The 27,735-nt window shown below is 40.8% G+C and overlaps 3 protein-coding genes across 5 annotated transcripts in view; all 3 read right to left on the bottom strand.

The window, feature by feature from the left end:
• Nucleotides 1–14,153, bottom strand: part of LOC309391039 (mas-related G-protein coupled receptor member H-like) — a 145,080-nt gene extending 130,927 nt beyond the window's left edge. Inside the window, exons 1-3 of the mRNA XM_081951083.1 lie at nt 14,101–14,153; nt 13,891–13,978; nt 11,234–12,292 (exon numbers count right to left, since the gene is read on the bottom strand). Coding sequence (XP_081807209.1) covers nt 11,317–12,249 — 933 coding nt within the window. The 5' untranslated portion in view covers nt 12,250–12,292; nt 13,891–13,978; nt 14,101–14,153 and the 3' untranslated portion in view covers nt 11,234–11,316. Of the gene's footprint in view, nt 12,293–13,890; nt 13,979–14,100 lie in introns of the transcript that reaches the window.
• On the bottom strand, nt 1,433–22,129 carry LOC309391038 (mas-related G-protein coupled receptor member H-like). 3 transcript variants are annotated; one of them, XM_081951081.1, is made up of 3 exons: nt 21,915–22,129; nt 5,186–5,275; nt 1,433–3,472 (listed from the first exon to the last, which is right to left on the bottom strand). In XM_081951081.1, the coding sequence occupies exon 3, from the start codon at nt 3,427–3,429 to the stop codon at nt 2,497–2,499; it is 933 nt and encodes a 310-aa protein (XP_081807207.1). In that variant the 5' UTR covers nt 3,430–3,472; nt 5,186–5,275; nt 21,915–22,129; the 3' UTR covers nt 1,433–2,496. The 3 variants fall into 3 exon arrangements, with proteins under 3 accessions (XP_081807207.1, XP_081807206.1, XP_081807208.1); XM_081951080.1 differs by having other exon boundaries at nt 21,708–22,129; XM_081951082.1 differs by lacking the exon at nt 21,915–22,129 and adding an exon at nt 5,415–5,456.
• On the bottom strand, nt 16,526–27,735 carry LOC309391032 (mas-related G-protein coupled receptor member H-like). The gene is made up of 2 exons (XM_081951065.1): nt 27,631–27,735; nt 16,526–17,785 (listed from the first exon to the last, which is right to left on the bottom strand). Exons 1-2 carry the CDS (start codon nt 27,666–27,668, stop codon nt 16,810–16,812), a joined length of 1,014 nt encoding a protein of 337 aa, XP_081807191.1. The 5' UTR covers nt 27,669–27,735; the 3' UTR covers nt 16,526–16,809.

Here is a 27,735-nt window from a genome sequence, read left to right on the forward strand (position 1 = left end):
TTCCTCCCCTTCGACTCCTCCTGTCTCCTCCCAAACTCTCCATTTATTCCTTCCCCCCACTGCTACACATACATACTCCGTGTCCTGTCTAATCAGAATCTAGTGCCATGTGATAGAAGATGTGGTACTTGTCTCTCTAAGATAATCACCAAACGTCCGTTTAGAAGAGAGTTGGCTTGAAATATGACGATAATTAAGTTTAACCTCTCTCCATGGTAGATGCTCTTCTGGTTATGCCCCAAAGGTGCTTTTCCAAGTTGCAACGGGACTTTGTTTCTTTCTTTCTTTGAAAACATTTTTCTTCTTATCCCCAAAGCTTCTTCAGTTCTCCTTCAGAACTGAACTTGACAGCCAAGGTTCTTGGGGAGTCTCCTGATTCTGCAGTTGGTGATTGTCTTGCAAAAACAAGAACCACATTGCCTTGTCACTTGATGCTCAATGGAGGGAAAGAGGGGATGGTTTTGCGCATAGGTGTACTGCTTTCGAATGCAGTTTGCACTCACATACACTGCTTGCCCACATCTTTGGCTGGGTTCCTAAAGGGCTGCGGACCATCACCAGGCCATTTACCACAGGTTGGGGACCCCTGTCCTAAATAATATCAATATTGTCATAGCTTCCAGTATTGAAGGGTTTTCCACAAAGAAGAGGGGCCCAACCTATTCTCCAAAGGGCCTGAAGGCAGAACCAAAAGCAATGGATGAAAACTTTTATTTAGCGTATGGCAATACATGGACTTATGGTGGTTCAAATGTTAATGTCCAGTCCACCCAGGATAAATTTCCTGACAGTGAGAACAATGAACCAGTGGAACAGTTTGCATTCAGAAGTTGTGGGTGCTTCATCATTGGAGCTTTTTAAGAAGAGGCTTTACAGTCATTGTCTGAAATGGTATAGGATCTTCTGCTTGAGCAGGAGCTTCGACTACAAGACCTCCAATGTCCTTCCAACTCTGTTGTTATTCTTTTAGTCAAGTAACCAAAACAGGGTATGTATGTGTATAGTTCTTTGTGGAATGGGTTAAATAAAACTACTTGCCAAATATATCTTTTTTTTTCCCCAGCATCACAAGCTGGATGCTATCCTAGAAGGTGGACAGTTTTTTGAATCCAGCTTAAATCTAAACTTTGTTACATGCACTGGGGCACCCTCCGAAATTGTCTGACTTGATTTTATTGTGATATTTGCTTTATTTTATTGGTCTGGAACCAAACCCATTATATCTCCCTGGTGTGCTTGTATATTATTTAGTGACAGTGGTATTTATACATTATATATTGAAGTTTATTAACACCTTATTGTTTAGATAACTTAGATCTTTAAAAACAAAGAGAAACATTTACATCAATATTAATTATGAACTGCATGTTTTTGCTGAAAAGCATAAGGTTGTTTAAGCAACAGGTAAAGTTGGCATTCATAGACAATAGCAAAATAATCAAAAAGTTCTTAAATAGTAAGGGTCCTATCTTAAGCTTGATACTTCATTCTAAGGTCTTAACTGTACTGCTCCTTGCAGTTTATGCAGAAAAGGAAACAAAAACATGGGAATAATAACAAATAGAAAAGGCTCTGCTTTCTCACTTTGTTCTTTTTTTGTGTCTACTAACTTGCAGTATCTGTAAGCATTTCGGCCCTCTTGGAAATCATACTGTAGATGTTTGTTTTTGGCATACTCTGTAGTGAATCTTTCGAAGACACCCTAATCCGTGAACTACAAACTCAGAAAAACAGTCAAATGGTAAATAGCAGTCTAATCAAGGGATGACCAAGGGACAAACAACAATCTCCCAACCTTGACAGGACAAGCCATTGTATAAATAAAGATCAAACCCCACTCCCTTCTTGCACTGATGATGTTACCTAGTCAGGAAACAAAACATCTGCAAGCAATCAAGCTCAGAGACCTCCAAGGACCCCAAACCAGAAGTCTTTCCCTGAAAATTTGTAGAATTGCTAAGGACTTTTTGTACCCACGGGTCGTTCCTCCCCTGCTTAACTAGCCATCATTCCATTCTTTCTTACTGACTGGGAATTTGAGGTTTTACCTGTTGTCTATTTTTCTCTTCTAGAATATGCTTGAAAATGGACTCCCTTGTTCTCTCCCCTTTTTAGCAACAGTTTAAAGCCTTAACATTCAATATTGAATTTGAACTGGTTTCTGACTGGTTCAATCTTATGTTTGCTTCATCTTACAAATTAACTGCCTTTAGGTAACATCTGGAAACAGCAGGTGAGGTTGGTGCTTCCCCTGTATTTGTAACAATCCTATTTCTAGAAACCAAAATAAGCTGAGTATTTTATAAATGTCCTGTACAACATTAGTTGTGGACTGATGTTGACATCTCTTACAATTGTCTACAGGTCTATTCAGATGAAAGAACCAATATTTCCAAAGAGATTTGGTCCCACCTATAAGACGACAGCCTCAAGAGCAAGTTATTCATTGCTACTCAGGAGGAAGAAGGAAGGTCTTGCAAGTGGGTTTGAGCTCTTCTATCTCCCTCCAGTGGCTTCACTTTCTTTGAAGACCTTTTGCAAAATGGCCTTCATGCTCTCCTTGGACGGAGCTCCTTTTTTTCTCCCAAGTAGAAAATAGACCACTGGGTTAATACTGCTATTTAGGCAGGAAAACAGTGCACTACAGTTAAACCAATGTTCCAGTTGATAGTCAAAGTTGGTACTTGAAAACCTAATAATAATTCCAAAGATACATAATGGAAAAGCAAGGATGAGGAAAGCGAAAAGAGTAATTAAAATCATCAGTAAAAGCCGACTCTTATTTTTCTGTTTAGGTTTAAAACACACTTTGATGAAAAGGACCACAGTAGAGATTGTGATCAATGGAAGGCAAATGATAGCAATCAGAAGGAAATAGAGAACATCCATTTCGTGGTTTGCAATGATTTCCATAACACTGATAATTCCACTCAGGAGGAAAGAGGCGATCCAGAGGAAAGCACAGACAGCAGAAGACAAATGTTTGGGTCGAGAACAGTGATGCCAGATTGGGAAGAGGACGGCCACACACCGGTCAATGCTGATGGCTGTCAGAAGAAAGTGTGCATTGCTGAACATTATACGGATGAAATAGAGATAGAACTGGTAGAGAACGTCACTTCCTGGAAGATTGGTAAATGAACCAATATCATGTATAAATACAGATGCCAGGTACCCAAGGTCTGCAATGGCCAAGTTAAGGATGAATGTGGTGAAACAATTTCTCTTAATCTGGAAGCCAAGTAGCCAGATGATGTAGCCATTACCCACCAATCCAATACAACAGGTAATTAAAATAATGCCTAGCCAAATGTTCTGTTCCAAAACAGTTAGGTCTGTCTCTTCTGCGTTCTCATATGAGTCACTGGCATTGTTATATTCAAAATAGTCCCGTGTAGCATCCAGATCTCCCAGGTTAGAATTCATCATTAAGCATTTGTAATCCTCTGAAATAATTTTTGAATGGAAGCTCCTATTGGAAGAAAAAAAAGAACAGTGGATTCAATCATTCCTGTCTCCTAAATCAGTGGTTTTTCCAGCATGGGGGACCAGAAAAGGGGGTAAAGGCAATGGATAGGGGGGGAGGGGACCGTTTTGTGCATAGACATACTGCTTTCACAAATGCAGCTTTGTGCTTGCATGGATGCACCAGTGCACGACTTCAGCCAGGTTCATAAAGGCTGCTGACCATCAACAGGTCATGTGGCACAAGTAGGGGTCCCCTGTTCTAAATAACACCAATATTTTCATAGCTTCCAATATCTAAGGGTTTGCCACAAAGAAGATAAGGTCAACCGATTCTCCAAAGGACCTGAAGGCAGAACAAGAATCCCTGATAATTAGAAGAATTACGAGGCTGCCTTCAAGAGCAACATACAGTATTTATCAAGTAGAGAACCAACCTAGAAGGAAGCAGAAAATCCCTGATAATTAGAACAATTACAAGGCTTCTTCAGAAGCTGTGGGTGCTTCAACACTGCAGGATTTTAAGAAGATATTGGACAACCATTTGTCTGGAATGGTATAGGATCACCTGCTTGATCAGGGAGTTGCACTAGAAGACCTCCAAAGGCCTTCCAACTCTGTTATACTGTTATTCTACTTTTCCTGTGAATAGCTTGAGTGATGTGGCTGCAGTCATGAGCAGACTCCTTGAACTGTTTATTGCCACATTTAAGGGGTGTGTTGCCCCATCCATGCTTCCACATACATATCAGAAAATTTAATTGGTATTGGATTGCATTGGATGATTTTAATGTACTGAAATTCAGCAATGTTCACTCTGCCACTTTGTCACTGTTGCACTGTGACATTCAAAATTTCCAAGTGAGCGACAAAGCAAAACTTAGTATTTTAGTTAAGGAAGCATTTTTCGCAGTGCTTGTTCTTGTTATGGTGATATGCTGCCTGGAGTATAACAGAGATAAGCAGAGATAAGCAGAATTAGCCTGCAGTACTGCACTCTGACCACTGAGCTACTGTATCTCTTGAGATAATAAGAGATAATCATAAGAAATTATGACCTGAAACTAGCAATTAGGAGATGATATGAGGGGGAAGATATCCTGCTAACAGAGAAATGGGCAGGTTTCAAATTTCATAGAGCTACAGATACTTTAAAAAAAGGGAAAATATACATAGACACCCCATTTTTGGTCTACTTAAGTAACAGAAAACAATAATAGAGTTGGCAGGACCAGTCACAACTTTTGGAAGCTGTTCTACTGGTTAATTGCTCTCATTTTGAGGAAATTTCTCCTTAGTTCTACTTTGGTTCTTTCCTTCATGAGTTAAGCATAGAAGATTTCTTGTACATTTGGGTGAAAACCTTCAGATATTAACTAGAACTTTATGCATACACATGGGGGGGGTGTGAATTTTCATATAGAACTGAAGAGCTACATGTGATGAAAAACAATTATGGATAAGCTAAGGAAACATGTTACTCCCTTGATTTAGGGTTCCAGACAGTTTATACTTGTATTGTTCTGCATGATGGTTAAAAGTAGGTTGGAAAATGAGTCAATCCGAGGAAATCTCAACTGAGACTAATGTGACAGTCAACATATAAATATGCCAAAAAAGATTTTGCTGTGCAATAAAAATTTACAGCTATTAAAGGAATGGCTACTACTCAATTTACATATCACTGGCTCTAATTAAACCTTCCAAAATTATAACATACCTGAAAATGATGGTCCAAACTCTTCAAAGTTGGTGAGTAAAAGATTATTGTTTCATACTTGGGTTCTGCATGGAGTGAAGATAGCAGGAACTGCAAGCAAAATGTCTTTAGGTCCTATTTAGATGAAGTTAATCGACTGAAGGGAAGTCCATCCACCAATTCTTTCCAATTCTTTGAACCCTGTCTTGAGTTAGAAAGTTCAAAGAATTGCCTGCAGATTTGGATATACCAGTAAGTGGAGCCTAAGCAGAAATCTTCAGAGATGTTTTTATTAAATGGACAGGCTTCAGAATAGCAGGTGAGGATCGACCTCCTGAAGAAAACATGGAGAGCTTTTGCTTCTGGCATGAGAAAGAAACTCTAAAAGATCCATACATACTCTGTGCCTTGTCTCAGCAGAATCCAGCACCGTGTGATACGAGATGTGGTTCTTGTCTCTCTAAGATAATCACCAACGGTCAGTGTAGAAGAGAGAGTGTTGGTTCGAGCCTACTACGGCAAGGGAACCAAAGGCTAACAGACAGAGTTAAATTCTGAACAAATTTAGCTTCTTCTTTGAAACAAAGCCTTTGGGGAACAGGGGAGGCTGATCTCCAGATTATATTTCTTTTAAGATGCTCTGATTAAGTAGGCTAGTTGCTGATTGACATAAGAAGATGAAAGAGCAAAACTTCCCTGACAGTTGGATTTCTTAGATGATAAATGGGACTTTGGCCACTGTGGAAGAGACCCAGCTGATCACAATCGTTCAAGTGTGCAGCCTGTTCTTTTCTATTGATACTATCATTTCCTTAAGTCTTATTTCCCCTCTTAAAAAATGAGGATGGGGATAATGAAGCTTAACCTCTTTCCATGGTAGATGGTTTTCTGGCTATTCCTGAAACGTCAAGGAGCAACTGTACTTTGTTTGTTTGAAAACATTTTCCTTCTTATCCCCGAAGCTTCTTCAGTTCTTCTTCAGAACTGACCTTGAGAGCCAAGGCTCTTGGACAGTCTCCTGATTCTACAGTTGGTGATTATCTTGCAAAAACAAGAACCAGATTGCCTTGTCACTTGATGCTCATATTGATTGTGCAACATAAAGAACATATCTCATTGTCTGAGACTTTTAACAAGATCTGCTTAACCCATCCCAGAACAGAAATATTTCTTTCTGCAGGAGATCTGCTTCCTATTATCTGCCACTTCAATGTATGACAAATTTGGGACATTGTAAGCAAGGCTGTGTCAGGGTAATGATGATTTAAAGCTGACCAGCCAATGTAAGGCTCTAAAATAAACTGATGAAATGAGGATGAGTCAGCAGAGGTATTGCTGCTGTAAAAATCTGGGTTATTGCCACTTTAAGAAGATGTCTATATAAAGGAGGCCATGAGAGGGCATATCTCTCTCTCATGTATCTCTATCCTTGTGTCCGGTATCCATTGCTAGGTTCTCCTTAGAGTTAAGAAGATTGATTACTTGTCAGGTATTTGTACCACATATATTTCTCTATATGTTGTATATAAACCACTGTTAGATATATAAGGCTCTGTTTTGCTCCTGGTTTGTCTCCTAATAGTAGTCACGCTGCAAAGGCGTGCAGGATAACTTATATGGGTAGACTCTTCTTAACCTACCGGTGTTAGTTCTTCAATTCTGAAAAAATGTATCTGAGGATTTGAAGACTTTGGACCTCATAAAATCCTCTCCTAATTGGGACAGGCACAGTGTTGAAACTCAGTTGACTTCTTCCAACATGGAACTTCACTCTCTTTCCACTAGGTGGCTCTCAAGAGTGGTGGAAGATGCAGATAGTCACCAACAGGGGGCGCTGTGAACAGAGGAACATTGCATAAAGTGGGATCTGGATTTTTGCTTGGGGGATTTTCGTTTTGAGATTGCGATTCATTTTGCAAAGTAGAGATATTAAGATACATTGAGCTTTGAGACATGTTGAGTTTTTTTGCATTTTCAACTTTACTAATAGGCGTCTAGTTGTTTGTGAAATGGGGTAAATAAAACTAGCTGCCAAACATATCAAAGTTTTTCCGGCATCACAATTTGGATGTTGTGCTAGTGAACCAGAGGGTTTATTTATTTTATTTATTTATTTATTTCTTAGATTTTTAGACCGCCCCCTCTCCCAAAAAGGGACTCGGGGCGGTGTACAGTCAATGCAAATAAAATAGAGTCATAACAATAAAATACATTTAAAATACATTTGGAGGGGGAGATAGACTGTACAAGAAATAAATATATTCTAAAACCCTAAAAACATCCCAATTAAAACCCCAAACCCAATTAAAATAAATCCCCGGGAGGTAAAACTAAGAAAGTGCCAGGCCAGCTGATTGAAATAGGTGAGTCTTTAACTTTTGACGGAAGGAACGGAGGTCGGTGGTAGTTCGAATGTCAGGGGGGAGGTCATTCCAGAGGGTTGGGCCCATCACAGAGAAGGACCTACTCCTAGGTGTCGCCCGCTGGCATTGCCTAGCGGACGGCACCAGGAGGAGCCCCTCCCTGTGTGAGCGGATAGGTCGCAGGGACGTGTGTGGTAGGATGCGATCCTGCAGATAACTAGGTCCTATACCATGGAGCGCTTTAAAGATGGTGATCAATACCTTGAAACGCACCCGAAAGGCCACAGGTAGCCAGTGCAGCTCGCGCAGGAGAGGTGTTACGTGGGAGTAACGTGTACTCCCCATAATAACCCGCGGGGCTGCGTTCTGAACTAGCTGCAGTCTCCGGATGCGTCCCAAGGGAAGCCCCATGTAGAGGGCATTGCAGTAGTCCAGGCGAGACGTCACCAGCGCATGAGTGACCGTGCGCAGGGCACTCCGGTCCAGTAGGGGGCGCAATTGGCGCACCAGGCGAACATGGTGGAACGCCCCCCTTGCCACGGCTGCCACATGGTCCTCCATTGACAGCCGGGCATCAAGGAGGACGCCCAAATTGCGCGCCCGCTCCACAGGGGACAGTTGTTCGCCCCCTATGGCCAGCGATGGAGTCAGCTGGCTGAACCAAGGTGCCGGTACCCACAGCCACTCGGTCTTGGAGGGGTTGAGTTTGAGTCTGTTGTCCCCCATCCAGACCCCGACGGCTTCCAAACACCGGGACATCACTTCGACAGCCTCGTTGGGGTGGTTTGGGGTTGAAATGTACAGCTGAGTATCATCAGCGTACTGGTGGTACTCAACCCCAAAACCACGGATGATCTCACCCAGCGGCTTCACATATGCGTTGAACAGAAGGGGCGAGAGGACCGACCCCTGTGGCACTCCACTTACGAAGCCTCGGTGAAAAGCCTCTGCAAGGCCCTTGGCAGAGGCATTTTACAAGTAAAAATACAAGCAGGTCTTCTTTCAGCCTTTCCTAATCGGCTGTCTCGCCTCTCTGCCGGCCGCTCTGTCGTCTCCACTTGTCTCCTCTACCTCCTCTGTCTCATCTGCCGGCGCGCACGCCAAACGCCGAACGCTGCTGCGCCGCCGCCATTCCTTCCTACTCGCACTCCCCAGCCTCTTCCTGCCTCTTCCTGCCTTACGCCGATCTTCTGTGGCCTCCCCTCGACCACCGCGACCACCCTGGCGGACCAAAATACGTCCAAAACCAGCCTGGGTGGTCTATGAGTCCGACTCTCGGCCCTCCGATGGAACGAGGGCCGGAAACAGCACCCATTGCCCCGTTGGAGCTCTGTGGTGTCCCCCGGAGTTCAGGAGGCGATCGCCATTACCGGAAGCTCTTTTGTGGACTCTTTTGTGATTCCAGCTTAAAGCTAGTTCCTAAAACTTTGTTACACGTACTGAGAAACAAAAAAAAAAATGTGCGACTTGACTTTCATGTGATACTTGCTTTATTGTGGAATCAAACCCATATCTCCTTGGTGTGCCTGTATATTACTTGGTTACAGTGGTTTTTATACAGTAGAACTGAAGATTATTAACATTCTGCTGTATTAGATAACTTAGACATTAAAAGATGAAGAAAAAGGTTTACATCAGTATTGATTATGAATTGCAAGTTTTTGCCTATAAGCATAAGGATTTTTGGTGATGAGCATAAGGGAAGCAGAAACTCAGTGGCTAAGACACTGAGCTTGTGGATTAGAAAGGTCGGCAGTTCAGTGTTTGAATTCCTAGCACCGTGTAATGGAGTGAGCTCCCATTACTTGTTCCTGCTTCTGCCAATTTAGCAGTTCGAAAACATGTAAAAATGCAAGTAGAAAAATAGGGACTACTTTGGTGGGAAGGTAACAGCATTCCATGTGCCTTCTGCCTTTAGTCATGCTGGCCACATCACCACATCACGCTGTCTTCGGACAGCTCTGGCTCTTTGGTTTTGAAACAGAGATGAGCACCACCCCCTAGAGTCAGGAATGACTAGCACATATATCTTTTTAAGGTGATTTAAATTTTACATCTAAAGCTAAACATGGCATTAATAGACTACAGAAAAATAATAAAAAGGTTATAAAATAATAGCAATTCTAGCTTAAGCTTGATACTTTATTCTAATGTCTTAACAGTATTGCTACTTGCAGTTTATGCAGAAAAGGAAAAAGGAAACAAAAACCAGGGAATAACAACAAAATAGAAAAGGCTCTGCTTTCTCACTCTGTCCTATTTTTGTGTCTACCGACCTACAGCATCTGTAAGCATTTAGGCCCTCTTGGAAATCATACTGTAAATATTTCTTTTTGGCATGCTCTGTTGTGAATCTTTTGGAAACACACTAATCCAGGAACTACAAACTCAGAAAAACAATCAAACGGTAAATAGCAGTCTAATCAATCAAGGGAAAAACAACACTCTCCCCAACCTTGCAAGCCATTGTATATGAACAAAGACCAAACCTCATTCCCTTTTAGCACTGATAACGTTACCTAGCCAGGGAACTAAATGTCTGCAAACAATAAAGCTCAGAGACCCCCAAGGGCCCAAAAAGAGAAGACTTTCTCTACAGATTTGTAGAATTTCCTTTTTTTTAAAAACAAAGTTTTATTGGTTTAAAAAAAAATAAAAAGGAAAGGGGTGGTGGAATAAGTTACAAATTTTGGCAGTCACAATATGTAGGAGGTGTCCCCTCCCCCCGTGCTCATAATTTTCATTTATACATAGATTAGTTTAATACTGAATAATAATATTTTGTCAGCATATAAATTCAAATAATAATTTCAATCAATTTATATCAAGCAGATTTTCTTGCTCATTTTTGTGATCTGAGTTTTCTTGGTATTGCCCCTCTCCCCCCGCCAGCAGAGCTCCGGCCCCTCCCGTGTCCTGTAGGTCTGGTATAGGATCATCGGATTTATAGTTTTATCCTATTGCTCCTGACGGGTTTTTTAAATTTTGCAATTTTAACTGAGGGTGTTTTAAATAGTTTATTTAATTTTATTTTTATATATATTTTATGAGTGTTACCTCCTCCAGGTACATGTATGTGTATGTGTTTATTTGTATTTGTATATGTATTGTATATATATGTATATTGTATGTGTTTTATTGTACGCCGCCCCGAGTCCTTTCGGAGAGGGTGCGGCTAACAAATTAAATTTCATTTCATTTCATTTCATTTATCTAGGAGTACTTTATTTTTTTCCATAAAGGCCTGAGCCTCTGCGGTTGTGTTGATTCTAACTCTTGTATCCTCCCAGAATATTAACATGCCTTCAGGCATCAACCATCTGAACCACACCCCTTTCTGGTATAACTGCTTGAAAACTTTCTCTCTTCTTTTTCCCCCTTTTAGCAACAGTTTAAAGTCTTAAGATTCAATGCTGAATTTGAACTGGTTTCTGACTGGTTCCATCATATTTTTTTTCTTATTGTTGCTTCATTTCATGAATTAACTGTCTTTAGGTAACATCTGGAAGCAAGGGGCGAGGTTGGTGCTTCCCCTACATTACTAACAATCTTATTGCTAGAAAACAAAATATGCTGAGTATTTTATAAATGTCACACAGTTCATGTCCTCCACAGTGTTGGTTGTGTGATGTAGACATCTCTTACAATTCTCTATGGGTCTATTCAGATGAAAGAGCCAATATGTTGACAGAGGTTCAGTCCCACCTATAAGATTACAGCCTCAAGAGCAAGTTATTCATTGCTACTCAGGAGGAAGAACGGAGGTCTTGGAAGTGGATTTGAGCTCTTCTACCTCCCTCCAGTAGCTTCTCCTTCTTTGAAGACCTTTTGCAAAATGGCCTTCATGCTCTCCTTGGACTGAGCTCCTTTTTTTCTCCCAAGTAGAAAATAGACCACTGGGTTAATACTGCTATTTAGGCAGGAAAACAGTGCACTACAGTTAAGCCAATGTTCCAGTTGATTGCCAAAGTTGGTACTTGAAAACCTAATAATAATTGCAAAGATACATAATGGAAAAGCAAGGATGAGGAAAGAGAGAAGAGTAATTAAAATCATCAGTAAAAGCCAATTCTTATTTTTCTGTTTAGGTTTAAAACACACTTTGATGAAAAGGACCACAGTAGAGATTGTGATCAATGGAAGGCAAATGATAGCAATCAGAAGGAAATAGAGAAGGGTCAGTTGGTATTTTAGAAAGATTTCCATAACACTGATAATTCCACTCAGGAGGAAAGAGGAGATCCAGAGGACAGCACAGACAGCAGAAGACAAATGTTTTGGTCGAGAACAGCGATGCCAGATTGGGAAGAGGACGGCCACACACCGGTCAATGCTGATGGCCGTCAGAAGAAAGTTTGCCTTGATGAACATCACTCGGGTGAAATAGTTAAAGACGCGGTAGAAAATGTTGTATTCTTGAAAATTGGTAAAGGAATGGATATGATGTATAAATGCACATGTGATAAACCCAAAGTCTGCAACATTCAAGTTAAGGATGAATGTGGTGAAACCGTTTCTCTTAATCTGGAAGCCAAGTAGCCAGATGATGTAGCCATTGCCCACCAATCCAATACAACAGGTAATTAAAATAATGCCTAGCCAAACATTCTGTCCTAAAACAGTTAGGTCTGTCTCTTCTTCGTACTCATATGAGTCACTGGCATTGTTATATTCAAAATAGTCCTGTGTAGCATCCAGATCTCCCAGCCTAGAATTCATCATTAAGCATTTGTAATCCTCTGAACATATTTTTGAATGGAAGCTCCTTTTGGAAGAAAAGAAAGAACAGTGGATTCAATCAGTCCTGTCTCCTAAATCAGTGCACAGGCGACCAGCAAAGGGGGTGAAGGCAGTATGGGGGGAGGGGATGGTTTGGCTCATAGATGTACTGCTTTCACAAATACAGCTTTGTGCTTGCATGCACGGGCTTGTCACCAGTTCAGCCAGTTTCTTAAAGGGCTCCAGAAAATCAACAGGTCATGGACCACAGGTTGGGGGTCCCCTGTCCTAAATAATATTAGTATTATCATAGCTTCCAGCATCTAACGGTTTGCCACAAAAAAGATAAGGTCAATCTGTTGTTCAAATCACCTGAAGGAAGAACAAGAGCAACATACAGTATTTATTAAGTAGAGAACCAACCTAGAAGGAAGCAGAAAATCCCTGATAATTAGAACAATTACGAGGCTTCTTCAGAAGCTGTGGGTGCTCCAACACTGCAGGATTTTAAGAAGATATTGGACAACCATTTGTCTGGAATGGTATAGGACCACCTGCTTGGTCAGGGAGTTGGAGTAGAAGTCCTCCAAAAACCTTCCAACTCTGTTATTCTGCTATTCTACTTCTCCTGTGAATAGCTTGAGTGATGTGGCTGCAGTAATGAGCAGACTCCTTGAACTGTTTTTGCCACATTTAAGGGGTGTGTTGCCCCATCCATGTTTCCACATACATATCAAAAAATTTAATTGGTATTGGATTGCATTGGATGATTTTAATATACGGAAATTCAGCAATGTTCACTCTGCCACTTTGTCACTGTTGCACTGTGACATTCAAAAGCATTTTCCCAGTGCTTGTTCTTGTTATGGTGATATGCTACCTGGAGTATAACAGAAATAAGCAGAGATAAGCAGAAGTAGCTTGCAGTACTGCACTCCAACCACTGAGCTACCGTGGCTCTTGAGAAAATAAGAGATAATCATAAGAAATTATGACCTGAAACTAGCAATTAGGCGATGATATGAGGGGGAAAATATCCTGCTAACAGAGAAATGAGCAGGTTTCAAATTTTGTAGAGCTACTGATATTTTAAAAAAGGGAAAATACATATATACTTAAGTAACAGAATAACAATAATAGAGTTAGAAGGACCAATCACAACTTTTGGAGGCTGTTCTACTGGTTAATTGTTCTCACTTTCAGGAAATTTCTCCTTAGTTCTAGGTTGGTTCTCTCCCTCATGAGTTATGCATAGATTTCCTGTATGTTTGGGTGAAAACATTTGGTGATTAACTAGAACTTTACCAGTCGATACACAAAAAAATGGGATGGATTTAGAACTGAAGAGCCAAAAGTAATGAAAAACAATTATGGGTAAGCTAAGGAAACATCTTTCTCCCTTGAACCTGGGTTCCAGACAGTTTATACTTGTATTGTGATGTGTGATGGTTAAAAGTAGGTAGGAAAATGAGTCGATCTGAGGAAATCTCAACTGAAACGAATGTGACTCTCAACATATAAATATGACAAGAAACATTTTGCTGTGTAATATTAGATATGGAAATGTACAGCTATTAAAGGAATGGGTATTACTCTATTTGCATATCTCTGACTCTAATTAAACCTTCCAAAATTATAACATACCTGAAAATGATGGTCCAAACTCTTCAAAGTCATGAGTGGGAGATTATTGCTTCATAATTGGGGTCTGCATGGAGTGAAGACAGAGGACCTGCAGGCAAAATATTAAATAAACAGGGTTCAGAATAGCAGGTGAGGATCGACCTCCTGAAGAAAACATGGAGAGCTTTTGCTTCTGGCATGAGAAAGAAACTCTAAAAGATCCTTACATACTTTGTCTCCTGTCTAATCTGAATCCAGCACCATGTGATACGAGATGTGGTCCTTGCCTCTCTAAGATAATCACCAACTGTCAGTGTAGAAGAAAGAGAGTTGGCGTGAGCCTGTTAGGGCAAAGGATCCAAAAGCCAAGTCAGACAGAGTTAAATTTTAAAGAAATGTAGCATCTCCTTATAAGGAAAGCTTTTGGGAACAGGGGAAGCTGTTTTCCACATTATATTTATTTTAAGATGCTCTGATTTAAGTAGACTAGTTGCTGATTGACATGGGACTATGAAAGAACCAAACTTCCCTGACAGTTGGATTTCTCTGATAAATGGGAGTTTTGGCCACTGAGGAAGAGACCCAGCTGATCACAGTCATTCAACTGTACTGTCTGTTCTTTTGTTTTGATGCTACCTTCTATTTAATGTTTATTTCCCCTCTTTGGTCTTTAGAAATATGAGGATGGGGACCATGAAGCTTAACATCTTTGCCAGTTAGATGCTTTTCTGGCCATGCCCCAAAGTTGCTTTTCAAAAGGGCAACTGGACTTTCTTTCAGCAGAAGGTGGCATTCATAGAACATAGCAAAATAATCAAAAAAGTTCTTAAATAATAAGGGTCCTATCTTAAGCTTGATAATTTATTCTCAGGACTTAACTCTATTGCTCCTTGCAGTTCATGCAGGAAAGGAAAAAGGAAACAAAAGCATGGGAATAATAACAAATAGAAAAGGCTCTGCTTTCTCATTCTGTTCTTTTTGTGTGTGTCTACTAACTTGCAGAATCTGTAAGCATTTCGGCCCTCTTAGAAATCATACTGTAGATACAATAATACAATAGTAGAGTTGGAAGGGACCTTGGAGGTCTTCTAGTCCAACCCCCTGCCTAGGCAGGAAACCCTATACCGTTTCAGACAAATAGCTATCCAACATCTTCTTAAAGACTTCCAGTGTTGGGGCATTCACAACTTCTGGAGGCAACTTCTGTTCCACTGATTAACTGTCAGGAAATTTCTCCTCAGTTCTAAGTTGCTTCTCTCCTTGATTAGTTTCCACCCATTGCTTCTTGTTCTACCCTCAGGTGCCTTGGAGAATAGTTTGACTCCCTCTTCTTTGTGGCAACCCCTGAGATATTGCAAGACTGCTATCATGTCTCCCCTAGTCCTTCTTTCTCTTAAGCTGAACAAACCCAGTTCCTGCAACCGTTCTTCATATGTTTTAGTCTCCAGTCCCCTAATCATCTTTGTTGTATTTTTGTTGTATGTTTGTATTTGCCATGCTCTGCAGTAAACCTTTCAATGACACCCCAATGCAGGGACTACAATCTCAGAAAAACAATCACATGGTAAATAGCTGTCTAATCAAATGACGACCAAAGGAGAAACAATATTCCCCACCCACCCACAGGGCAAGCCATTGTATATCAATAAAGACGAAACCTCATTCCCTTCTAGAACTGATGATGTTACCTAGTCAGGTAAAAAAAAGTCTGCAAGCAATCAGGATCATAGACCCCGCAAGGATCCAAAAAGAGAAGACTTTCCCTGCAGATTTGTCGAATGGGTAAGATCTTTTTGTACCCACCTGTCGCTGCTTCCCTGCTTAACTAGCCATCTTTCCATCTTTTCTTACTAACCTGGGGATTTAAGATTTTGCCTGTGGTCTCTTTTTCTCTTCTGGAACATGCTTGAAAATGGACTCTTTCCCCCTTCTAGCAACAGTTTAAAACCTTAAGATTCAGTACTGAATTTGAACTGGTTTCTGACTGGTTCTATCTTATTTTTTTCTTATTGTTGCTTCATCTCATGAATTAAGTGTTTTTAGGTGACTTCTGGAAGCAGCAGGTGTGGTTGGTGCTTCCCCTGTTTTTGTAACAATCTTATTTCTAGAAAGCAAAATAAGCTGAGTATTTTATAAACACCGTGCAGTTCATGCCCTACACAGCATTAGTTGTGGATTGATGTATATGAAATTAGCACCCAACCCACTCCTAGAACAATGAAGTATACTGGAAAATATTGAAAATGGAGAACATATTTCCCTGGATCAGATTTTAGGTAGGAAACAGACTCACTCATAATAGGCCCCACCTTTGTCAATGGGCTATTAAAAGGCCTGAGCCAATCTAGTCTACATAACAAAGGGGTTCCCCCTTCAGCTGCAGGGTGATGGGATTAAGGTATGATAGCATTAGCCCTTGAACCATCTCACCACAGGACACCTAGGAAAATGCAATGGTCAACCAAACCTGGACTCAAGAGAGCCTACAGAGTGGCTCCTGTATGGCCCCATGGGAGTCTGACAACCAATCAGAATACATTTCTTAGACAGGAAACAGAGAGGTGGGGCCGAACAGAGTATGAAAAACACAGCAAGCCCCTTCTTCTCTCTCTTTTTCTTCATCACCCAACATCTGGAAGCATGCGTTCACCTTTTCTGTTCAGGACCCCAAACCATGTGATCCTGTCCACCATTAAACCACCTTCCCAAGCGGCCTCCGTGTTTCCAGTGTCTTTTTCCCCACTTGGAGCTGAACCCAGAAGGACATTTCTTCCAATAGATGTAGACATCTTTTACAATTCTCTGTAAGTCTATTCAGATGAAAGAGCCAATATTTTCAAAGAGATTTGGTCCCACCTATAAGACGACAGCCTCAAGAGCAAGTTATTCATTGCTACTCAGAAGGGAGAACAGAGGTCTTGCAAGTGGGTTTGAGCTCTTCTATCTCCCTCCAGTAGCTTCACCTTCTTTGAAGATCTTTTGCAAAATGACCTTCATGCTCTCCTTGGACTGAGCTCCTTTTTTTCTCCCAACTAGAAAGTAGATCACTGGGTTAATGCTGCTATTTAGGCAGGAAAACAGCATAGTACACGTCATCCAGTATATCACTTGAGTGTCAAAGTTGATACTTGAAAACCTAATAATCATTCCAAAGGCACATAGTGGAAAATCAAGGATGAGGAAACAGAGAAGAGTAATTAAAATCATCAGTAAAAGCCGACTCTTATTTTTCTGTTTAGGTTTAAGACACACTTTGATGAAAAGGACCACAGTAGAGATTGTGATCAATGGAAGGCAAATGATAGCAATCAGAAGGAAATAGAGAACAGTCATTTCGTATTTTAGAAAGATTTCCATAGCTCTCATAATTCCACTCAGGAGGAAAGAGGAAATCCACAGGAGGATACACACAGTGGAGGACAAATGTTGTGGCCGGGAACAGCGATGCCAGATTGGGAAGAGGACACAAACACACCGGTCGATGCTGATGGCCGTCAGAAGAAAGTTTGCATTGATGAACATCACTCGGGAGAAATAGAGATAGCAGTGGTAGAATATTTCATCTCCTTCAAAATCAGTATAAGAATTGACAACAAATATAAATATAGATACGAGGTACCCAAAGTCTGCAACGGCCAAGTTAAGGATGAATGTAGTGAAGCAGTTTCTCCTAATCTGGAAGCCAAGTAGCCAGATGATGTAGCCATTGCCCACAAACCCAATACAACATGTCATTAAAATAATGCCTCTCCAAGGAATCCATTCTAAAGCAAAAGGGGTGATCTCCCCTGCATTCTCATATGAGTCATTTGTATAGTTATACCTATAATAGATCTCTGCAGCATCCACATCTCCCAGGCCGGAGTTCATCCTAAATCTGTTATAAATCTCTGAAAATCTTTTTGAATGGAAGCTCCTGTTAGAAGAAAAGAAAGAACAGTGTGTGATTAGGGTTAATGTCAGGCTTCCAAATGGCATCCAAAAGTAAATCGGAGTCAAAAGCAAAGTATGGCTTTAAGTTCCAATTTATTTAAGAGAGTGTTCTGACCCCCCTCTCCATGCCTGTGAATAAACCAGAACACAGGCTTGGCTGTTTGCCACTGTTTAATTACTGAGATAACTAATTCCTTTGGCTGATGGCCCAGACATCTCACATTCAATAGAGCAACCCAAATAATTCAAATGAAGCAAGCAGATAGTCCAAACGAGCAGACACAGCTAGAATACACAGATAGATTTTCTTAATTACTAATTTGAACGGTTGTTTCTTGCAAATGTCCCCTCCCAATGCCTCACCTATAATCTCTCTTGGGAGGGGCCAATCCACAACCACCTGTGCTTAATCATCTTCTGTGAGTCTGCCTACGGAGTTGCTGCTTCCGTTTCTCAGCCCTTCTCAATCTAGCATCAGGGACAAACTGCCTTTGATCCTTCCCACTGCTCCATGCCTCAGGTGCCTCCTGGTGGCCAACCAGCCTCTCTGGTCCCTGCTCTGAGTCTGAACCCTGCACAGGGTCCTCCATATCATCCAGGGCACACTCATAGGGTTCCTCGCTATCCAAGTCCATCAGCAGCTCAACCGGATCCTCCTGGGCCACAACAGAGATTTATGTTGACACATCTGGGAAAACCTGAATCTGAATGCTTCCCGGTTTTTCCACCCATTTGAAAGTTCAAGATCTTGCCCCCACACCCACAAGTCCATCACATGGTCCAATCTTCCACTGCCATGCTGGCAGTCCCACCCTTCCAGTTCCGGTCAGGTATGGAGGTGCAAAGACAGAGGATGACTTTGGCTTTCTAGAAATAATTTTCTTATGGCTACATCGCATCTCACACCGATAATCCCCCCTCCCATTTTCCCACAATAGAAAATGCAGAGTAGAATAATAGAAAGTGTGGCCAAAGATCCAAAAGAATAGATGGCTGGATTCAGTCATTCCTGTCTCCTACACCAGTGGTCTTTCTGGCTTAGGGGATCAGCAAAGGAAAAGAAGGTGGTGGGGGAATAGAGGGGGTGGCTTTGCATATAGGCGTACTGCTTTCACAAATGCAGCTTTGTTCTTGCATGCAGGTGCTCGTGCCTGACTTTGGCCAGGTTCCTAAAAGGCTGCTGACCGTCAACAGGTCATGTACGACAGCTTCCTTTATCATAGCTTCCACTATCTAAGGGTTTGACACAAAGAAGATGGGGTCAACCTATCCTCCAAAGTACCTGAAGGCAGAACAATTGTGGGTTCCTGACAGTTTATACTTGCATTGTTCTGTGTGATGGCTAAAAGAAGGTTGTCTAGATAATCACCAACTGTCAGTGTAGAAGAGAGAGAGTTGGCTTGAGCCTGCTAGGTAGGGCAAGGGAACCAAAGGCCAAGGCAGACAGAGTTGAATTTTGAAGAAATGTAGCATCTCTGAAGTTGTTTTGTCAAGGAGCACCACAGTCACACTGGGGTGGGGGTAGAGACAAGACCCCACTTAAACAATGAGTCCTGGCAGATGTTGTGTTGGGGGCAGATCCTGTTCAGAGTGGACCAATGCTGGCGAGGAAAATCAAAACCTGGCACCTTTTGTGGAACCTAATCAAGGAGAGAAAGAACCTGGAATTAATGGGAAAAAGTCCTAACAGTGAGAACAATTAACCAGTGGAACAGCTTCCCTTCAGAACTTGTGGGTGCTCCAATACTTGTAAGAAGAGATCTGACAACCCTTTGTCTGGAATGCTATAGGATCTCCTGCTTCATAAGGGGGTAGGACTAGAGGACCACTAAAGTCCTTCCAAATTTGTTATTCTCTCATTCTACTTTCTCTCTGAATAGCTTGACTGATTTGTCTGCAGGAGTGAGCCAGCCCCTTCAACTGTTTATTGTTACATCTAAAGGGGATGTTGCTTTATCCATGCTTCTCAATACATATCTGAAAATGCTTTGGGTATTGGATTGGATTGGATGTTTTTACTGAACTGAAATTCAGCAATATCCTCTCTGCCACTTTGTCACTCTTACACTGTGACATTCAACATGTGAGTGACAAAGCAAAAATTAGTAATTATGTAAGGAAGCGTTTTTCCCAATGCTTGTTCTAGTTATGGTGATATGCTGCCCAGACTATAAGAGAGATGATAAGAGATAGTCATAAGAAAATATATCTATGATTTGAAATTAGGAGATGATGTGAGGGGAAAAATCCTAAGGGAGAAAGACGCAGTTTAAGCATGTTGTAGAGGTACAGATACTTACAAAGAAGAGGATATAGACATACACACCCTCTTTGGGTCTACTTCAGTAAAAGAATAACAACAGAATTGGAAGGACGGAGATCTTGTAGTCAAAGCTCCTGCTCAAGCAGGAGATCCTATACCATTTCAGACAATGACTGTCCATAAGGTGACCAACCATCCTCCTTTAGGGAGGACAGTCCTTCTTTTGTATGTTCTGTCCTCCCTCGAAAAGTGTCCTCCTACATGTCCTCCTTTTCGATATTTGAAGGCTAATCTGTTGCACGTTATGTGACGTATTTTATTAAACACTTTTTAATGGTGTTTTTTTTACTTCATCGCAAGTATATTGAACAGATATTGAATCTTGTGTTGAGTTTTTATCTAAAGAAATGCCAGACATTAAAATAGATGACAATTGTCTCTTTGAAGAAATTAGAAGACTGAATGTATATTTAAATTCTGAAAAATTAATACAATGGGAAAATCAACATGTTGAAATTGATAAAAGATGAGTGGATATTTTCAGCCATTTCAAAATGAACATATTCCATGTGAACATTTATTTATACTTGTTCAATTTACGTTGTGCTGCCCTGGAACTAATGCAGCAGTTGAAAGAGTTTTTTTTCAATTGCCAATGATTTTTCGACAAGTGAGAAATCGAGATTGAATGTTGATACTCTAGCTGCAGCACTTGCCGTAAAATTCAATATGAAGGATATTTCTTGTTCAGATATTTCCAATATATTGTTAGAAGATGATACATTGACAAAAAATATTAATTCAATGGAAAAGTACTCATTTAAATAATAATTAACAGGCATGTAAGCATAATTACAATATAAAATGTTGCAAATGTTTTTAGTATGCATATATCATATTTTAGTGTATTATTGTTGCAATGAATAAAATATTTCTTTTATTTACGATATATTTTTTCCAATTTATTTGTCCTCCTTTTCATTGTAAAAAAGTTGGTCACCTTACTGTCCAGCCACTTCTTAAAAACTTCTTCTTAAAAAGCACCCACACTTTTGAATGCAATCTGTTCCACTGGCTAATTGTTCTCACTGTCAGGAAATTTCTCCTTGGTTCTGGGTTGGTTCTCTCTCCTTCATTAGTTATGTATCCATTTCCTGTATGTTTGTTTGAAAACTTTTCCTAATTAACTATATCTTTACCAGGTGATGGAGAAAAAAATGGGATGAATTTCCATATAGAACTGAAATGCCAAAACTGAATGAAAAAAAAAAATTATGGTTAAGCTAAGGGAAAATCTTAATCCCTTGAACTTGGGTTCCAGACAGTTTATAGTATAGGGTATAGGGTTTCCTGCCTAGGCAGGGGGTTGGACTAGAAGACCTCCAAGGTCCCTTCCAACTCTACCATTGTATTGTATTGTATTATACTTGTATGTTTCTGTGTGATGCATAAGAGTACGTTGTAAAATGAGTCAATACCAGGAAACTCAACTGAGACTAAAGTGACAGTCAATATATAAATATGATAAGAAACATTTTGCTATGCAATATTAGATATAGAAATGCACAGCTATTAAAGGAATGGCTACTACTCTATTGACATATCACTGGCTCCAATTAAACTTTGCAAAATTATAACATACCTGAAAATGATGGTCCAAACTCTTCAAAGTTGGTGAGTAGAAGATTATTGTTTCATACTTGGGATGTGCATGGACTGAAGATAGCAGGAACCTGCAAGCAAAATGTCTTTAGGTCCTATTTAGATGAAGTTAATCCACTGAAGGGAAGTCCATTCACCCGATCTTGAGATAGAAAGTTCAAGGAATTGTCTACAGCTTTGGATATACCTGGAAGTGGAGCCTGAGCAGAAATCTTCAGAGGTGTTTTTATTAAATGGACAGGGTTCAGAATAGCAGGTGAGGATCGACCTCCTGAAGAAAACATGGAGAGCTTTTGCTTCTGGCATGAGAAAGAAACTCTAAAAGATCCTTACATACTTGGTATCCTGTCTAATCTGAATCCAGCACCATGTGATACGAGATGTGGTCCTTGTCTCTCTAAGATAATCACCAACTGTCAGTGTAGAAGAGAGAGAGTTGGCTTGAGCCTGCTAGGGCAAAGGATCCAAAAGCCAAGTCAGACAGAGTTAAATTTTAAAGAAATGTAGCATCTCCTTATAAGGAAAGCTTTTGGGAACAGGGGAAGTTGTTTTCCACATTATATTTATTTTAAGATGCTCTGATTTAAGTAGACTAGTTGCTGATTGACATGGGACTATGAAAGAACCAAACTTCCCTGACAGTTGGATTTCTCTGATAAATGGGAGTTTTTGGCCACTGAGGAAGAGACCCAGCTGATCACAGTCATTCAACCGTACTGTCTGTTCTTTTGTTTTAATGCTACCTTCTATTTAATGTTTATTTCCCCTCTTTGGTCTTTAGAAATATGAGGATGGGGACCATGAAGCTTAACATCTTTGCCAGTTAGATGCTTTTCTGGCCATGCCCCAAAGGTGCTTTTCAAAAGGGCAACTGGTCTGTCTGTCTGTCTTTCTTTCCTTCCTTCTTTCTTTCTTTCTTTCTTTCTTTCTTTCTTTCTTTCCTTCCTTCCTTCCTTCCTTCCTTCCTTCCTTTCTTTCTTTATTTCTTCGAAAACATTTTCCTTCTTCTCCCCATAGCTTCTTCAGTTCTTCTTCAGAACTGAACTTGACAGCCAAGGCTCTTGGACAGTCTCCTGATTCTGCAGTTGATGATTATCTTGCAAAAACAAGAACCACATTGTTTTGTTTTATTTTGTTTTTGTTTTTTGTTTTTATTGGATTTATATGCCACCTTTCTCCCAAAGGACTCAGGGCGGCATACAACATTAAAAAACACACATCCCAAAAGTTAAAAAGAAATTAAATACATATCCCCCCCCCAAAAAAAAAACAAGCCGAATTTATAAGACAATACATTTAAAAATGAGTTAAAATTAACAGGCCAGGCTGGTTTGCTGGAAAAGCCAACTTTTTAGGGCGCGTCAGAAGGACCGGAGGTCAGGGATTATGCGAAGCTCCGGGGGCAGCTCATTCCAGAGGGATGAGCATTGCCTTGTCACTTGATACTCACATTGATTGTGCAAGATAAGGAACATATCTCATTATCTGAGACTTTTAATAAGACCTTTTTACCCATCCCAGAACAGAAATACTGTATTTTTCGGAGTATAAGACATACCAAGGTTTTGAAGAGGCAAATTTTAAAACGTAGGTAGGTAGATAGAGAGATAGAGAGGGAGAGAAAGAGAAAGAGAGAGAAATACAGTAGGTAGGTAGGGAGAGAGAGTAGTTAGGTAGGTAGATAAAGGGGGAGAGAGAGAGAGAAATACAGTAGGTAAGTAGGGAGAGAGAGTGTGTGTAGGTAAGTACGTAGGTAGAGGGATAGAGAGAGAAATAGAGAGAGAGAGAGAGAGAGAGAAAGAGAGAGAGAAATACAGTAGATAGGGAGAGAGAGAGAGTAGGTAAGTATATAGGTAGAGAGAGGGGGGAGAGAAATACAGTAGGTAGGGAGAGAGAGAGAAAGTAGGTACGTAGGTAGATGTTTCCAGGTGTATTTATCCATGGGCTGGACAAGGAAATCACTGACAATCTGTAGCACCTAACACTTTGTTTCTGCTAGCACAGCACTTGATCAATGTATAGTAATTCTCATCAATCAGATAAAGAGCTTTCCCAAAGGGAAAAAAAGTTTTTGCACTCTGCAAACCTTCCAAAAATGGCCCGTTTTTTGTGAAAACGGGTCCATTTTTTTAAAAAAGGCATGAATAGCCTGGGGAGGGGGGGGGCTTGCAGAGTGCTCCTGGGTGGGACAAAAACAAGCAAAAAACGGCCTGTTTTTTTGTGAAAACAGGGCTGTTTTTTGTCAAAGGAATTGCATGCATAACCTTATGGAGGCTTATAGAGTGCTGCTGGGGGCTGGGGTGGTGCAAAAAATGGCCCATTCTTTGCTCATTTCTGCCCTCCCCAGCCCCCAGGAGCTCTCTGAAAGCCTCCATAAGGGTATGCACGGACATTTTGGTAAAGGGGTGGGACTTTGGGAGGCAAAATTGCTGTATTCAGTGTATAAGATGCACCCAGATTTTCAGCCTCTTTTATGAGGGAAAAAGGTGCATCTTATACTCCGAAAAATACAGGTATTTCTTTCTGCAGAAGATTTGCTTCCTATTACCTGCTTCTCCAATGTATGACAAATATGGGACATTGTAAGCAAGGCTGCATGTTATGGATAGAATCTGTTCAACCTACCAGTGTTAGTTCTTCCATTCTGAATTCTGCAGCTTTGGATATACCTGGGAATGGAACCTGAGCAGAAATCTTCAGGGCTGTTTTTATAAAAGGAACAGGGTTCAGCATAGCAGGTGAAGATTGATCTCCTGAAGAAAACATGGAGAGGTTTTTGTTTCTGGCATGAGAAAGAAACTCTAAAAGATCCATATGAAGCAGGGGGGAGGGAACAAATGTCTGAGTTCCTCTGGCCCTCTTTGTATGGCTGCCAGTCCAACCTGGTCCCTCTCTGGTGCACTTCTACTTGCGAGGGTCAGTGATGGGGTGGTGGTCAGCCTCCTCTCAGCAGGCAGGTCACGGATGGGGTGGTATCCAGGTGGCTGGTTGGAGCTTCTTCCTCTTCCTCTAGCTTCGCTTTCTCTTGAACTGCCCGCTGGGCTCTCCTTCCACAGCCTTTGCTCCTTCGTAGTTTCCTCTGCTTGCCTTCTTTCACTCAAACTCTTCTCTCCCTCAGGCTTGGCCCACAGAAGCCTCTGCTAGATTATTCCCTTATTCCCTCAGGATTGGGCCTCCTTCCTCTCACCTCCACTCTCCATGCTTTTCCTCCAGCGAGTCCCTCCTTCCTCCCCTTCCGCTCCTCCTGTCTCCTCCCATTCCTCTCAAACTCTCCATTTATTCCTTCCCCCCCTACTACACATACATACTCTGCGTCCTGTCTAATCAGAATCTAGTGCCATGTGATAGAAGATGTGGTCCTTGTCACCTAAATAAGTAACTCTTTGCTGATTGACATGAGAAGATGAAAGAACGAAACTTCCCTGACAGTTGGATTTCTCAGCTAATAAATGGGAGTTTGGCCACTGAGGAAGAGACCCAGCTGATCACAGTCATTCAACTGTACAGATTGTTCTTTTGTTTTAATACTACAGTATCTTCTCCTTAAGGCTTTTTTCCCCTCCTTAAAATATGAGGATGGGGGATAATGAAGTTTAACCGCTCTCCATGGTAGATGCTTTTCTGGCCTTGCCCCAAAGGTGCTTTTCCAAGGGGCAACGGGACTTTGTTTCTTTCTTTCTTTGAAAACATTTTTCTTCTTATCCCCAAAGCTTCTTCAGTTCTCCTTCAGAACTGAACTTGACAGCCAAGGTTCTTGGGGAGTCTCCTGATTCTACAATTGGTAATTGTCTTGCAAAAACAAGAACCACATTGCCTTGTCACTTGATGCTCAATGGAGGGAAGGAGGGGATGGTTTTGCGCATAGGTATACTGCTTTCGAATGCAGTTTGCACTCACATACACTGCTTGCCCACATCTTTGGCTGGGTTCCTAAAGGGCTGCGGACCATCACCAGGCCATTTACCACAGGTTGGGGACTCTTGTCCTAAATAATATCAATATTGTCATAGCTTCCAGTATTGAAGGGTTTTCCACAAAGAAGAGGGGCCCAACCTATTCTCCAAAGGACCTGAAGGCAGAACCAGAAGCAATGGATGAAAACTTTTCTTTAGCGTATGGCAATACATGGACTTATGCTGGTTCAAATGTTAAAGTCCAGTCCACCCAGGATAAATTTCCTGACAGTGAGAACAATGAACCAGTGTAACAGCTTGCATTCAGAAGTTGTGGGTGCTTCATCATTCGAGCTTTTTAAGAAGAGGCTTTACAGTCATTGTCTGAAATGGTATAGGATCTTCTGCTTGAGCAGGAGCTTCGACTCCAAGACCTCCAATGTCCTTCCAACTCTGTTGTTATTCTTTTACCCAAGTAACCAAAACAGGATGTCTATAGTTGTTTTGTGGAATGAGTTAAATAAAATTACCATATTTTTCAGAGTATAAAACGTACCTTTTTCTCTCAAAAAAATGGCTGAAAATCTGAGGGTGTCTTATATACAGAATACAGCATTTTTGGCCTCCTGAAACCCCGCCCCCTTTGCAAAAATGGCCGTGCATGGCCTTTGGAGCCTTGCTGAGTGTTCCTGGGGGCTGGGGAGGGCAGGAGAAAAAAGGGGGTTTTTTTGCTCAATTTTTCCCTCCCTGTCCCCAGGAGCACTAAGTCTCCTAAAGGCTATTCATGCCCCTTTTTTTGACAAAAAACTGGCCTGTTTTTGCCAAAAACAGACCATTTTTGCTTGTTTTGGGAGGGGGCTGCTCCCAAGAGCACTCTACAAGCCTCCTAAAGGCTTTTCATGCCCTTTTGTTGAAAAAAAAAACCGAGCCCATTTTCACAAAAAAGGGCCATATTTGGGAGGTCTACAGAGTCCAAAAACTTTTTTTAAAAAAATTTACCTCTTCAAAACTTTAGTGTGTCTTATACTCCGGTGCGTCTTATATTCTGAAAAATATGGTACTTGCCAAATATATATAAAAAAATTGCAGCATCACAAGTTTGATGCTATTCTAGAAGGTAGACACTTTTTTGATTCCAGCTTAAAGCTATTTCCCAAAACTTTGTTACATGCACCGGGATACCCTCCCCCCCCCCAATTGTCTGACTTTTATTGTGATACTTGCTTTATTTCATTGGTAATATCCCTGATGTGCTTGTATATTATTTAGTTACAGTGGTATTTATATATTGTGGATTGGAAATTATGAACACTTTATTGTTTAGATAACTTAGATCTTTAAAAACAAAGAGAAACACTTGCATCAATATTGATTATGAACTACATGTTTTTGCGGATAAGCATAATGTTTAAATTTTACATCTGAAGCTAAACATGGCATTAATAGACTACAGAAAATAATAAAAAGGTTATAAAATAATATCAATTCTAGCTTAAGCTTGATACTTTATTCTAAGGTCTTAACAGTATTGCTCCTTGCAGTTTATGCAGAATAGGAAAAAGGAAACAAAAACAAGGGAATAACAACAAAATAGAAAAGGCTCTGCTTTCTCACTCTGTCCTATTTTTGTGTCTACTGATCTGCAGTATCTGTAAGCATTTAGGCCCTCTTGGAAATCATACTGTAAATATTTGTTTTTGGCACACTCTGTAGTGAATCTTTCGAAAGCATATTAATCCAGGAACTACAAACTCAGAAAAACAGTCAAACTGTAAATAGCAGTCTAATCAAGGGACGACCAAGAGACAAACAACAATCTCCCCAAACTTGACAGGACAAGCCATTGTATGTAAATAAAGACCAAACCTCATTCCCTTTTGGCACTGATGATGTTACCTAGTCAGGGAACTAAATGTCTGCAAACAATAAAGCTCAGAGACCCCCAAGGACCCCAAAAGAGAAGACTTTCTCTACAGATTTGTAGAATTGCTAAGATCTTTTTGTACCCACCTGTCACTCCTTCCCTGCTTAACTAGCCATCTTTCCATCTTTTCTTACTGACCTGGGGATTTGAGATTTTGCCTGCGGCATCTTTTTTCTCTTCTGGAATATGCT

This window comes from Natrix helvetica (genome assembly GCF_964273705.1).
Source record: "Natrix helvetica genome assembly, chromosome: 4".
NCBI lineage: Eukaryota > Metazoa > Chordata > Lepidosauria > Squamata > Natricidae > Natrix > Natrix helvetica.